Source organism: Rhinatrema bivittatum, chromosome 6 (genome assembly GCF_901001135.1).
Source record: "Rhinatrema bivittatum chromosome 6, aRhiBiv1.1, whole genome shotgun sequence".
NCBI classification, from domain to species: Eukaryota; Metazoa; Chordata; class Amphibia; order Gymnophiona; family Rhinatrematidae; genus Rhinatrema; species Rhinatrema bivittatum.
The window spans coordinates 71078098-71092028 of NC_042620.1; the positions used below are offsets into that span (position 1 = coordinate 71078098).

The 13931-nt window shown below is 42.7% G+C and overlaps 1 protein-coding gene across 10 annotated transcripts in view; it reads right to left on the reverse strand.

Moving 5' to 3' along the window:
• Positions 1-463: 463 nt before the first annotated feature.
• The window catches only part of ORC4 (origin recognition complex subunit 4), a 179691-nt gene continuing 166223 nt past the window's right edge, over positions 464-13931 (reverse strand). For all 10 annotated transcript variants that reach the window (XM_029605426.1, XM_029605431.1, XM_029605433.1 and 7 more), the window contains one exon: positions 464-1203. In XM_029605426.1, coding sequence (XP_029461286.1) covers positions 1021-1203 — 183 coding nt within the window. In that variant the 3' untranslated portion in view covers positions 464-1020. The remainder of the gene's footprint in view (positions 1204-13931) is intronic.

Below are 13931 nucleotides of genomic sequence, written 5' to 3' on the forward strand. Positions count from 1 at the left end.
CCCAAGCATCAGTAGCAGACTGAATGCATTTCTTTGATGGGACATCTGGTACAGGCCTTTAAACTTACTCTACACTTTTTAGCTTTGGGTTTCTCCATACTTTAAACATCTTCTATTGATTTCCTTGTATCTATTATTTGATTTTTAGAACTTAAATGTTGTGCTTGAGGGGCTGTTGAGGCAGCAGCAGAAAAACTTGAAGCAAAGCAGATGGGGCATTAGGCCCCAGAAAGTTAGAAAAAATTTGAGTGAGACTGGGACACAGTCATGAAGCACCTCAGAAAGAAAAAATGAGGAGACTCACAAGGGATCCATGCATGCATGGGAAATCCCGTGCAAGCTCAGTACTCTTTATTGAACTCAGAGAACAGGGTCCATGTTGGAGCCAATCAGATGAACATCATTCATGCAAAATGGCTAATTCATGCCTACTTGTTGAAGTTATGCCTTAACTAATTTTACATTTGCATGCTTATTTTACAGATCAAGGTATTTTATGATGCGTGCCCAAACAGAATTTCTGTGCACTCATTAAATTACAGAAAAAAAATATATCTTAGTTGCCTGCACTTTGTGCTAATTTTACCCCCAATGTTTTTCAATTAACTGGCTGAACAAACAATACCGTTGCCATCAAATTTCCTGCACTTTTCTATGTCCCCTCTCTTAGTCCTTAGTTATGAATGCAAACCACGACCATTACATCTCCCCTCAAAGTACATTTATAAATGTACTTTGAGGGGCTACTAATTTATATTGCTCACTCTGTGGTTGACAAAATAGATTTAAGGATACCATGAGGAAAGTCAAAGTAGTCCTTTCATTTTTGCAGTGATCATATAAAGAACTGATCTAAAAAAGAATTCCAATTTTACCTTCCAAAAACACACAATGCAGCCTAGAGTTTTAAAAAATCAATTTTAATAAATGTACATCTACATTAACTTAGAAAAAATACCTAATCATGAAAAAGTTGCTTTTGCTCTTTGAAAGACATTTTGGATAAAGTGATGTTAGACTTTAATTCAGTGAAGATGTTGCCCACTGTCTAACATCAGTGGGACAATTTGGATATTTCTGTAAAGCATCCATAAGTTGATCGTGGTCTAAAAGCAATTTCATTAGCTGGTATTCTTTCTGTGTGCGCAAGGATAGCCCCTCCATTGGTTTTATTAGCTCCAGTTGGTGCAAATGCTCAAAAGCCTAAAAAGGAAAGAATAAATACTGTCAAGGTTATATTCTAGTTTGGTTTATATACTACCTTCTTTTCTTAAAAAAGGAATATCAAAGTGGTTTACAATTTAGAAACAAGGTACAATAATAACACACACTATACATAATAGAAGATATGGAACAATAAAATACTTAATCATAAATAAAATCCTAATATTATTAATCACAACCCCCACTGTGAGTGGGAAAGTAAAAGGCAGTAACAGCTTTTAAACAAAAAAAAACCCCCCAAACCTATCACATCCTCCCCATATAAAGAACGCATATGGTAACTACTACAGAAAATCCACATTACAAAATATAATGGCAAAAGCATTTAGAAGTGCACTCACATCCTAAACCCACATAAAAATAACACATTAAACTTACACTCCATCCAACAAAAGCACAAAGTTTGTAAGCAGAAGAAAGGATGTTATTACTTGGCTATATGGTGGCCCAAGTGTGTAAAAAATCACCAATGGTAATTTTTTTTTTAAACCTAGGTAAATACAAATGGTGCAATAGAACATAAAGCAACATATATCCCAAAGAAAAACATGTTCTACTAATCTATTAGCAGGAGTGGCATGAACACTATGAGAAGAAAATAAAATTAGTCTAGTAGAAATAGCAGCTTAGGAAGGCTGACGAATGCTTAAAGATATTAAGTACTTGGAATTACAAAGGTTCTTCCCAACATATTTGTGAATATTCTTGAAGGTTGTAATTTTTTGCCTCAAACACATCAATCCACCTTTGGCTGGCTAACACATTGGTCCCTTTCTACCTCTAGCACACACATGATCTACAGCAGTAGATGAAAGAATAAAACCAGGCACTTCTTTGTGCTTGCAAACCTCAAATTCTTTCCTATCAGAGCTAAGATGGAAAGGGAAAGGGCCATTACCACCTCAACTCAAGCCTGTTTTTGTAACGGAGAAGCAGAACCTGAAACTAGACAATGGATTGCCTACTCTTAGTCTTATGAATGGGTAAAAATGGGAGACTTCAATTACCCCAATATAGACTGGGTAAATGTATCATCGGGTCACGCTAGAGAGATAACGTTCCTGGATGGAATAAATGATAGCTTTATGGAGCAATTGGTTCAGGAACAGACGAGAGAGGGAGCATTTTTAGATCTAATTCTCAGTGGAGCACAGGACTTGGTGAGAGAGGTAACGGTGGTTGGGCCGCTTGGCAATAGTGATCATAATATGATCAAATTTGATTTAATGACTGGAAAAGGAACAGTGTGCAAATCCAAGGCCTCTCGTGCTAACTTTCAAAAGGGAAACTTTGATAAAATTAGAAAAAAATTGTTAGAAAAAAAACTGAAGGAGCAGCTACACAAAAGTAAAAAATGTCCAAGAAGGCATGGTCATTGTTAAAAAATACCATTCTAGAAGCACAATCCAGATGTATTCCACACTTAAGAAAGGTGGAAAGAAAGCAAAACGATTACCGGCATGGTTAAAAAAGTGGAGGTGAAAGAAGCTATTTTAGCCAAAAGATCTTCATTCAAAATTGGAAGAAGGATTCCAACGAAGAAAATAGGGTAAAGCATAAACATTGGCAAGTTAAATGTAAGACATTGATAAGACAGGCTAAGAGAGAATTTGAAAAGAAGTTGGCTGTAGAGGCAAAAACTCACAGTAAAAACTTTTTAAATATATCCGAAGCAGAAAGCCTGTGAGGGAGTCAGTTGGACCATTAGATGATCGAGGGGTTTATACGGTTCCATGTAAAGCTCCGCTATCTGTTGAGCAGTTCTTCGTTTTAATGTAACCGAAGTGATTTGTTATCCCTACTAGAACTTCGGTAGATAAAAAATTAAAAAATAAATAAAATAAAAATAAATTAAAGGGGCACTTAGAGAAGATAAGGCCATCGCGGAAAGATTAAATGAGTTCTTTGCTTCGGTGTTACTGAAGAGGATGATGGGGAGGTACCCGTAATGGAGAAGTTTTTCATGGGCAATGATTCAGATGGACTGAATCAAATCACGGTGAACCTAGAAGATGTGGTAGGCCTGATTGACAAACTGAAGAGTAGTAAATCACCTGGACCGGATGGTAATACACCCCAGAGTTTCTGAAGGAACTAAAAAATGAAATTTCAGACCTATTAGTAAAATTTGTAACTTATCATTAAATCATCCATTGTACCCTGAAGACTGGAGGATAGCAAATGTAACCCCATATTTAAAAGGGCTCCAGGGGCGATCCGGGAAACTACAGACCGGTTAGCCTGACTTCAGTGCCAGGAAAAATAGTGGAAAGTGTTTCTAAAACATCAAAATCACAGAACATATAGAAAGACATGGTTTAATGGAACAAGTCAGCATGGCTTTACCCCAGGGCAAGTCTTGTCTCACAATCTGCTTCACTTTTTGAAGGAGTTATAAACATGTGGATAAAGGTGAACCGGTAGATATAGTATACTTGGATTTTCAGAAGGCGTTTGACAAAGTTCCTCATGAGAGGCTTCTAGAAAAGTAAAAAGTCATGGGATAGGTGGCGATGTCCTTTCGTGGATTGCAAACTGGCTAAAGACAAGAAACAGAGGTATGGATTAAATGGGCAATTTTCTCAGGTGAGGGAGTGGACAGTGGAGTGCCTCAGGGATCTGTATTGGGACCCTTACTTTTCAATATATTTCTAAATGATCTGGAAAGAATACGACGAATTGGTTCAAGTAGTTAAATCACAAGCAGATTGTGATAAATTGCAGGAAGACCTTGTGAGACTGGAAAATTGGCATCCAAAAGGCAGATGAAATTTAATGTGGATAAGTGCAAGGTGATGCATATAGGGAAAAAATAACCCATGCTATAATTACACAATGTTGGGTTCCATATTAGGTGCTACAACCCAAGAAAGAGATCTAGGTGTCATAGTGGATATCACATTGAAATCGTCGGTACAATGTGCTGCGGCAATCAAAAAAGCAATCAGAATGTTGGGAATTATTAGAAAGGGAATGGTGAATAAAAACGGAAATGTCATAATGCCTCTGTATCGTTCCATGGTGAGACCGCACCTTGAATACTGTGTACAATTCTGGTCGCCGCAATCTCAAAAAAGATATAATTGCGATGGAGAAGCTACAGAGAAGGGCTACCAAAATGATAAGGGGAATGGAACAGCTCCCCTATGAGGAAAGGCTAAAGAGGTTAGGACTTTTCAGCTTGGAGAAGAGACGACTGAGGGGGGATATGATAGAGGTGTTTAAAATCATGAGAGGTCTAGAACTGGTAGATGTGAATCGGTTATTTACTCTTTCGGATAGTAGAAAGACTAGGGGGCACTCCATGAAGTTAGCATGGGGCACATTTAAAACTAATCAGAGAAGTTCTTTTTACTCAACGCACAATTAAACTCTGGAATTTGTTGGCCAGAGGATGTGGGTTAGTGCAGTTAGTATAGCATGTGTTTAAAAAAGGATTGGATAGTTCTTGGAGGAGAAGTCCATTACCTGCTATTAAGTTCACTTAGAGAATAGCCACTGCCATTAGCAATGGTAACATGGATAGACTTAGTTTTTGGGTACTTTCCAGATTCTTATGGCCTGGATTGGCCACTGTTGGAAACAGGATGCTGGGCTTGAGGACCCTTGGTCTGACTCAGTTTGGCAATTTCTTATGTTCTATAGTAATCATTTTTAAAGCCATACCAGATATATGCATCAATGGGCTTTCAATCTAGTAACAACAACATACATTAACAAAAGTCTGTGAGAATGTATTTATTATACACAAGTGGTTATGAAGTTTTAGACTGTGCTGGAATATGGCCAGAGGAGAAGCATGATGAACCAAATCAGGAAATCTGTTTCATGCATATGGTACAGCTAGGTGAAAAGCACACAATAGGGAATTAGTGGTGGAAGAGAAGGGCGTAGATAAAAGCAATATGCCCAATGAACAGAGTTCATGAGGAAGGCTGTAGGGAGGCAGAGGAAAAGGTAGGTAATGATGTTGAGATTACTTACCTGATAATCTCCTTTTCCTTAGTGTAGACAGATGGACTCAGAACAAATGGGTATGGTATGCTCGTGCTAGCAGTGTTGGAGACGGATTCTGACGTCAGCACGGGTATATATACCCTACAGGAAGTGTAGCAATTTAGTAATCTTCCTTGCAAAAGCTGTTATGGATGTATGTGTACTGACGATCAATGAAATAGTAAAACAGGATTCCCCTGACCGATTTGATAGGAGCTGGAGACCACCAGCATTCTCAACCGGAAGGCGTCGACACCTGGCAAAGGGGACGCTCTTATGTAAGAAAATAACATGGCCTACCTTGAATCGGTGAACCCATGTATACCGGCAAGCCGGGCGGGATGCTGAGTCCATCTGTCTACACTAAGGAAAAGGAGATTATCAGGTAAGTAATCTCAACATTTCCTAGCGTGTAGCAGATGGACTCAGAACAAATGGGATGTACAAAAGCTTTACTCCCAGCCCGGGCGGGCGGCTGCCTGAGGACCGCGTAGGACTGCCCTCGCGAATGCTGTGTCCTCCTGGCCTGGACATCCAGACGGTAGAACCTGGAGAAGGTATGGAGGGAGGGCAGGCGACAGCATCCTTGGATTCTGCCCAAAACGCTGCTTGGGCCCTGGTAAAATGATCCTTGACTTGTAGAGGCGGTGACTTCCCGGCCTCTACGTAAGCTGCTCTGATAACTTCTTTAATCCAGCGGGCGATGGTGGGCCGAGAGGCCGCTTCACCTTGTTTCTTTCCGCTGTGCAGGACGAACAGATGGTCCGTCTTTCGTACTTCTTGTGTCATTTCCAGATATCTGGGCAGCAATCGGCCGATGTCGAGATGGGCGTATTAAACGTCCTTCTGATTCTTCAACCCACCGTGGTAGGCAAGGATATGGTTTGGTTGAGGGAAATTGTGAGACTACTTTAGGTAGAAAAGAGGGAACCGTGCGAAGATGGATCGCCTCAGGAGTGATTCTGAGAAAGGGATCACGGCAGGGACAGCACTTGTAGCTCTGAGATGCGGCTTGCTGAACACACTGCCAGCAAGAAAACCATCTTCAAAGTTAGCGAACGAGAGACAGGCCCCGAAGGGGTCGGGAAGGTGGATCCCGCGAGGAAATCCAAAACTAGGTTGAGGTTCCACAGGGGCACTGGCCACTTCAGTAGCGGACGAATGTGCTTGACTCCTTCAGGAAGCGAGAAACATCTGGGTGCGTGGCAATGGTCTTGCCATCCCTCCTGGGGACCGTGAGCAAGACAGCGCAGCCACCTGAACCTTGATGGAGCTTAGGGAGAGACCCTTCTGAAGCCATCCTGCATCTCGCTCGCGGGGCTAGATCCCTGCCTCGATTCGGCCACCGGACTGAGGCCTAAAACCTCCGAGGGATCGCGGAAATCACCCCGGGAAACAACTGGGGGAGGGACCCAAGGGTATCAACCGCAGGAGTGCGGGGGCTCGATGTTCTTGTAGAAATTTAGTAAGTAGAATATAGAAGTAGAAAATAGAAAGTAGTATTGGAAAACACGCTCTGCAGCGTGCAGGCACTCCAAACTGCTTTGGAGACGGAAATTACTGAATTGCTACACTTCCTGTAGGGGTATATATACCCGTGCTGACGTCAGATCCGTCTCCAACTGCTAGCAGAGCATACTATACCAATTTGTTCTGAGTCCATCTGGCTACCACACTAGGAAAGTTGAACTTTGTGAGTCGCTTAGAAACATTGATATGCGATACATAAATTTATATATAAAAAGAGTGAATGCATTTGTATGCAAGTAAGAGAAACTTGAACTGTATGCAGAAGTGGATGGGGAACCAAAAGAACAACTTTAGATGATGGGGTTACATGGTCATAGCGATGTTGAAGGAAGAGAAGGTGAACAACTGAGTTTTTAATAGATTGCAGAGGAGAAGATGATTTAATGGGAAGCCTGTGAAGAAAAAGTTAAAAAAAATAAGAATAGATGAACATTTTGGTAGCATGATCAAAACAGAAGGGACAGATTTTAGCAGTTATAGAGGAAGAAATGACATGCTTTAGCGATATTTTGGATATATGTAGAGAAGGAAAGAGGCATCAAAGATGACCAAGATTACAAACTAAAAAACCCAGAAGGATGAGCATACCATCTACAGAGATAAGAAGGGAAATTAATTTGGGGGAGGAAAATCGAATTTCCATTTTGGCCATATTAAGTTTAAGATAGTGGGTGGGACATCTCAGAAGCGATGTCAGATAAAAAGGCTGAGATTTGGAACTGGGTTTGTGATGAAATTTCAAGTGTAGATAAGTAGATTTGAAGTCATGAAAACTGGTACTGAAAGCCGTGGGATGGGGATAGGGATTAGATCACTAAAGGACAAAGGGTAAATAGAAGAGAGAGGACCCAAGAAAGAACCTTGAGGAAAAATGACCAACAGAAGAAAGTAGTAGGGAAGAACCACCACAGGTTACAGTAAAAGATGAAAATTTATGATAGAGCAGAGTCCCAGAACTCAATGGAGTACAGCATGTCAGGAGTAGGCAGTGATCAATAGTGTCAAAAATCAAAGCCCATGGCTATGGCCAGATCACTGGAGACTTTAGCAAGAGCAGATTCTAAGGAATGTAAAGAGCAAAAGCTAGACTGGAGCAGATCCAGAATTGTTGAGATGAAAAAGTGAAGACAGCAGAGCTGAACAGCATGTTAAACAGTTCAAATGTGAAAGAGGAGGGAGATGGGGAAGACTGAAAGGCAGGTAGGTCCGATTGAGGGTTTTCTGAAGAGCGACTAATGAAAGCAGATGGTGCAATCACAGTGAGAAGTGACAGATGGAGGGGATGTCTGCAGGAGAAGTAGAACTGAGAGTAGGGTGGAAATGGGATCAGAGGAACTAGTAGTGAGTTTGGAGGAAGAAGGAAGATGGGTAGTTCCTCCTCTGTAAAAGGAAAACTGTGTTCTTACCTGCTAATTTTTGTTCCTATAGTACCAGAGATCAGTCCCAGACTCCTGGATTTGCATTCCTGCCAGCAGATTGGAGACAGAGAAAGTTTTACTGACATTGCTATATAACTCTGAGTGCTACCTGCAGTCACTTAGCAATGACCTGTACCCAAGTATCAAAAAACTGTATACCAAAACTTAATACCACTTGATTATTAACAAAGTCCTAACTTCTCCCAAGAACCGGAGGATGGTGACCTCTTTAGAAGTCTAACATACAAAAACCAATAGCATTAACCCAACAAACAAACTGTATTCCATGCCAAAAACAAATGATGCGGATGACTCTCCTCCTCCACAGACTGGGCGGGTTTCTGGACTGATCTGTGGTACTACAGGAACAAAAATTAGCAAGTAACAACTTTCCTTTTCCTGTATGTACCCAGATCGGTCCAGAATCCTGGGATATACCTAAGCTCCCTAACTAGGGTGGGACCTGGAGAGTCCCGCTCGCAAACATTCCCAACATCCAACTGATAGTACCTTGCAAAAGTGTGCAGAGATCTCCACGTTGCTGCCCTGCAAATCTCTTGCAGAGAAACCTGTTGAGCCTCGCCCTTCGAGGCTGTCTGAGATCGCATCAAAAGGGCTCTCAAACCATCAGGAACTGGTCGACCCTTAGCTATATACATTGATCTAATGGCCTCCTTAAGCTAATGTGCAATAGTGGCCTTAGAGCCTTGACAACCTCTTTTCAATCCATTCCACAAAACAAACAGGTGATCCAATCTTCTAAAGTCATTAGTCACCTTCAGATACCAAAACAAGGCTCTCCGCCCGTCTAAGAGCCTAAGCTCCCTTGCATGAGGTACGGAGGAGTCCACCTCAGGAAAGGCTGGAAGCTCCACTGTTTGATTCACATGAAATGCCAAGACCATCTTAGGCAAAAAAAAAAGAAGGTACCGTATGCAACGAAACCCCCGAGTCCGATATCTGCATGACGAGATCCTGGAAAAACAAAGCCTGCAGCTCCGAAATTCTTCTAGCTGAACATATGGCCACCAGGAAAATGACCTTAAGGGTCAAATCTTTGAGTTGCTCTCCTTAGCGGCTCAAAGGGAGCCTCACATAAACCTCTGAGAACAAGATTAAGGTTTCAGGATGGACAAACACTCCTTACCAGAGGATGTAAATTCCTTGCCTCCCAGAGAAAACCTATTACATCTAGATGAGTGGACAGAGAAACCCCTCTACCTACCTCTGAGACAACTAGAGCAGCCACCAGGACCCTGAGAGTTAAAGGCCAACCTTTGACTAAGTCCTCCTGAAGAAAGGTCAAAATATAAGAATCATAGCTTTGAGAGCTCATACCTGTTAGCAATACACAGATTTCAAAACCTTCAGACACGCACATACAACAGAGATGTGGACTTTCACCTAGCCTGTAACAGAGGAGTAATAACTACTTCAGGATACCTCTGTCTCTCAAACACCACTCTCAAAAGCCAGGCCGCCAGACAAAAGTGTGCGGCTGATCCAAAAATATTGACTTGATGAAGATCCCCTTAGATGGCCGAAGCGCAGTGATCCATCCACGGCCAAGTTAATGAGATCTGCGCACTGGGGCCGACATGGCCATTCTGGCACCACCAAAATTACCTTGCTCGGATTTTCTCTTTCCATCACAACACCTTGCCTACTAGAGGCCATGGAGGAAAAACGTAAAGTAATACATCCCGATGCTAAAGGGACAACCAGAGCATCAATGGGCCTTCAGCTCCATGCTCTCTCCGCCAACGAAAAACTGAAACGCCTGACGAGTCACCATTAGATCCACATGAGGACAACCCCACTTCTTGAGGATGAGATGCATCGCAGTCTCTAACAGCTCCCCCTCTCCCGCTTCCAATACTTTGCGACTCAGATAATCCGCTTACATGTTGTTGACCCCTGCAATGTGTGTCACCGCTATTTGTTCTAAGTGCTGCTCCACCCAGAGAATCAACTCCTGAGCCTTTTGGGCTACCACCTGACTCTTAGTTCCTCCCTGCCAGTTGATATAGGCTACTGTCGTTGCATTGTCTGACAGGACCCTCACCAATCAACCTCTCACCAAAGGCAGAAAAGCAAGAAAGCGAAATGCCTCCTCTTCTTGGATCACCAGCCCTACGCTGATTGTTGCTGACAAACCGCCCCCCCAACTGGACAGACTGGCATCGATGACAAGAATCACCCAATCTGGAACCTCCAGCTCCACACCATGGTCCAGGTTGGAACAAAGGAGCCACTAAGACAGACTGTTCCTGCTGACTCCCTCGAGTGGCAGGGGAAGATGGAACTCCTCCAACAGAGGATTCCAATGGAAGAGAAAAGCCCTCTTCAAAGGCTGCATAATTGCAAACACCCATGGTACTAACTCCAAGGTCGAAGCCGTAGAGTCCAGGACCTGCAAACAGTCTCAGAGCTTGGGCACCGCCTGTCCCAACAACCGACAAACCTGCCCCTGTAGTTTCTGTACTCTCTCCTCCTTGAGAAACAGTCTGCCACTCCATGTATTGAAGCGAGCCCCCAGATACTCCGGGGACTGCGAGGGAACCAAATGGCTCTTTGCCAGGTTCACCACCCAGCAGAGAGACTATCCGCCAGAGCATTTTCTGAACCGACTGACACCAGAGGGTCTCCAAATTTGCCTTGATGAGCCAGTCATCTAGATAGGGGTGTACCAGAACTCCTTCCTGACGTAGATCTGCCAAAACCACCACCATAACATTAGGGATGGAACAGCTCCCCTATGAGGAAAGTCTGAAGAGGTTGGGGCTGTTCAGCTTGGAGAAGAGACAGCTGAGGGGGAAAATGATAGAGGTCTTTAAAATCATGAGAGGACTTGAACGAGTAGATGTGAATCGGTTATTTACACTTTTGGATAATAGAAGGACTAAGGAGCATACCACGAAGTTAAGCAAGTGGCACATTTAAGACTAATCGGAGAAAATTATTTTTCATCAACACACAATTAAGCTCTGCAATTTGCTGGCAGAGGATGTGGATAGTGCAGTTAGTGTAGCTGGGTTTAAAAAAGGTTTGGATAAGTTCTTGGAGGAGAAGTCCATTAAATGCTATTAATCATGTTTACTTAGGAATAGCCTCTGCTATTACTGGTATCGGTGAAAATAAACAACCAATTATTAAGGGAACTCCCTGATATAGCAATGTGCGGTGGCTGTGTGTGAGGCAACCGCTGTGTGTTTGTCTCCCTAAATAGCCCCCGTGTTTGTTCTTCAAATCTCTATTATTTTTCTTCAATTTATTTTCTTTAATTTTTTCTTTTCATGTGCTTGGGTGTCTGGTATCCGCTCCCTAGCAGGTGTCCCAACCTTCCCTGTGCATGCCCCTTTTATTATGGGTACTAATCAATTCTGTGGTGGTCCAACTCTGTTCCTGCCGCTGCTGTTAGGTCGGGGTGACCTGAAGCAGGCAGACGACTGCCGAAACACAGAGTCCTCCTGAGGAACCTTGAGTCTGAGTCTGCAGAACCTGAGGAATCAAGAGTCACAGTTTCTCCTTACAAAAAAGAAGGACCATCCTGGGGTCATCTCCTTCGGTAACAGGGATCTTCTCTGGATCCCCTACCTGATCCGTGCCACCTGCATCTATTATCAACTGCCTGATCAACTGCAGGTAGCACCACTGTCACATCTAGGGCAGCATCTGAAACCTTCGACTCATCAACTGCATCTCCCGACGCTGAAGAAAGGCCCAACACAAGCTGGACGGGAGAACACTGCTTTCCTTTTTGCCTGCTCCGGCTTGAGATCTGGAGCCAGATCCTCCAAAGGCCAGACCTGGGCCCCAAACACGTCTCTTTAGCAAGCTGCTTTGCTAAATAGGCCTCATATAATAAACGAACAAAGTCCACATAGAAAGGCCTTGAGGAGCCAGATAAGTGCTGAGAGAACTCAGGAACCGGAAGAATAGGAAAAACCCTCACCTACCAAGCCCCTATGCTCCTCCCCAGAGCCCGAACACGCCGGGGATAACCTCAGAGGGGAATCCCCCTCCACCCCACTGATGTGGCAAAAGCCGCCTGAGAATTCAAAATGGCTGCCATTCCTGTGCTGACTGACAGAGAAGCCCTGGCCCAGCGCAAACCCAGATGCAACTGAGGAGCATGAGCGGAAGCCTGTTTCTCCTTTGCTGCAGTGACAGGACCTTCAGAAGGCCCCTCTCTGCCCGACAAAAAGCCTGCACGCAACCCCACAAGATTGAGCCGGACAAAGCCAACACCATGCTACACGTGGGAGAACCTTTCCTCAATAGCTGTCCATTTTGCATGTTCTGCCATTGTGTAAAAATACCCCAGCCACCCCAACCAGAAATGCAGGACTTTTTTTTTTCTTAAATAAATTTACTGCCAAAAACAAAAAAGTTAGAATACTTCCCTGGATAGGCTGGAAAACAGAGCTGCAAGTGGGAACAGGCTGCCAAACTGCTTTACAGTGCCTCAAGCTGCCTCAGCCGCCTCGTAAAGGGGAGGAATTTGGACCACCAGATGTACATCCCACAGAACTAAGGACTGAGCATACTAAAGGGTCACCAACCCCCAGCTCGTCCAGTTCAACCGAGGGGGATGGTCCCACCAGGTCTTAACCCCCTGAGCTCTCTTCTACTGTTTTTTTTTCTGACTGCAGAACTGCAGGTTTTGCACCATCTATTATCTGCTGGAGAGAGAAATACTGAGGGACTGCAGGTGGCACTTAGGGTTATGTAGCAGTGTTAGTAAAACTTTCTCTGTCTCCATCTGCTGGCAGGGATGCAAAATCTAGGGGTCTGGATTGGACTGATCTGGGTACAAATTGAAGAAAAGTTTTTCACTCAGCGCATAGTTAAGTTCTGGAATTCACTGCCAGAGGATGTTACAGCAATTAGTGTAATTGGGTTTAAAAGAAGTTTGGATAAGTTCCTAGAGGAAAAACCCATAAATTGCTATTAATCAATAAGGAATAGTAGCTTGAGTTCTGTTTAATGTTTGGGTACTTGCCAGGTACTTGTGACTTGGATTGCTCACTGTTGGAAACAGGATGCTGGGCTTGATAGATCCTTGGTCTGACCCAGTATGGCATATCTTATGTTCTTATGTACAGGGAATTTCAGATAAGGAATAAAATGTGAGAAAACGCAATAAAGAACTGAAAAGTGTACGGTATATATATATATACATTCTGATATATATATATGCCGTATATATATATATCAGAATGTATGTAGAGTCACACACATCGGAAACTTAATTATTAGAGAGTTATGGAGACCTCACATATTTACAATACGCTATAATTTTGCTGCTGTTTATTATAAGAAGAAAACCAAAGTCATTTAGCTTTTATAGAAGCTTATGTTTAACGGCCCAACACGGCTCATGTTTGAGGACTCCTTCCTCAGGGGACCAAACAAATACATTTACGGAAACCTAAAATAAAAATTATGTATTAAATGATACATTAACCATTCTCAAAAAGCTAAAGTTAAATGCGTTAAAACACATACGTGTCCTGGTTCAAATAGACTCTCAATCATCATTTGAACCAGGCCATGTATGTGTTTTAACGTATTTAGCTTAGCTTTTTGAGAATGGTTAATGTATAATAATAAATAACAGCAAAATTATAGCATATTGTAAGAAGTGTTCGGATTCCTAAGATTATAATTTCACAAAAGGGTGTTAAATCATTTTGGTGGTCAATGAAATTTGTATTGTACCTTAAGTGAACTTAAAAATCACCCGTTTTAAATATATTT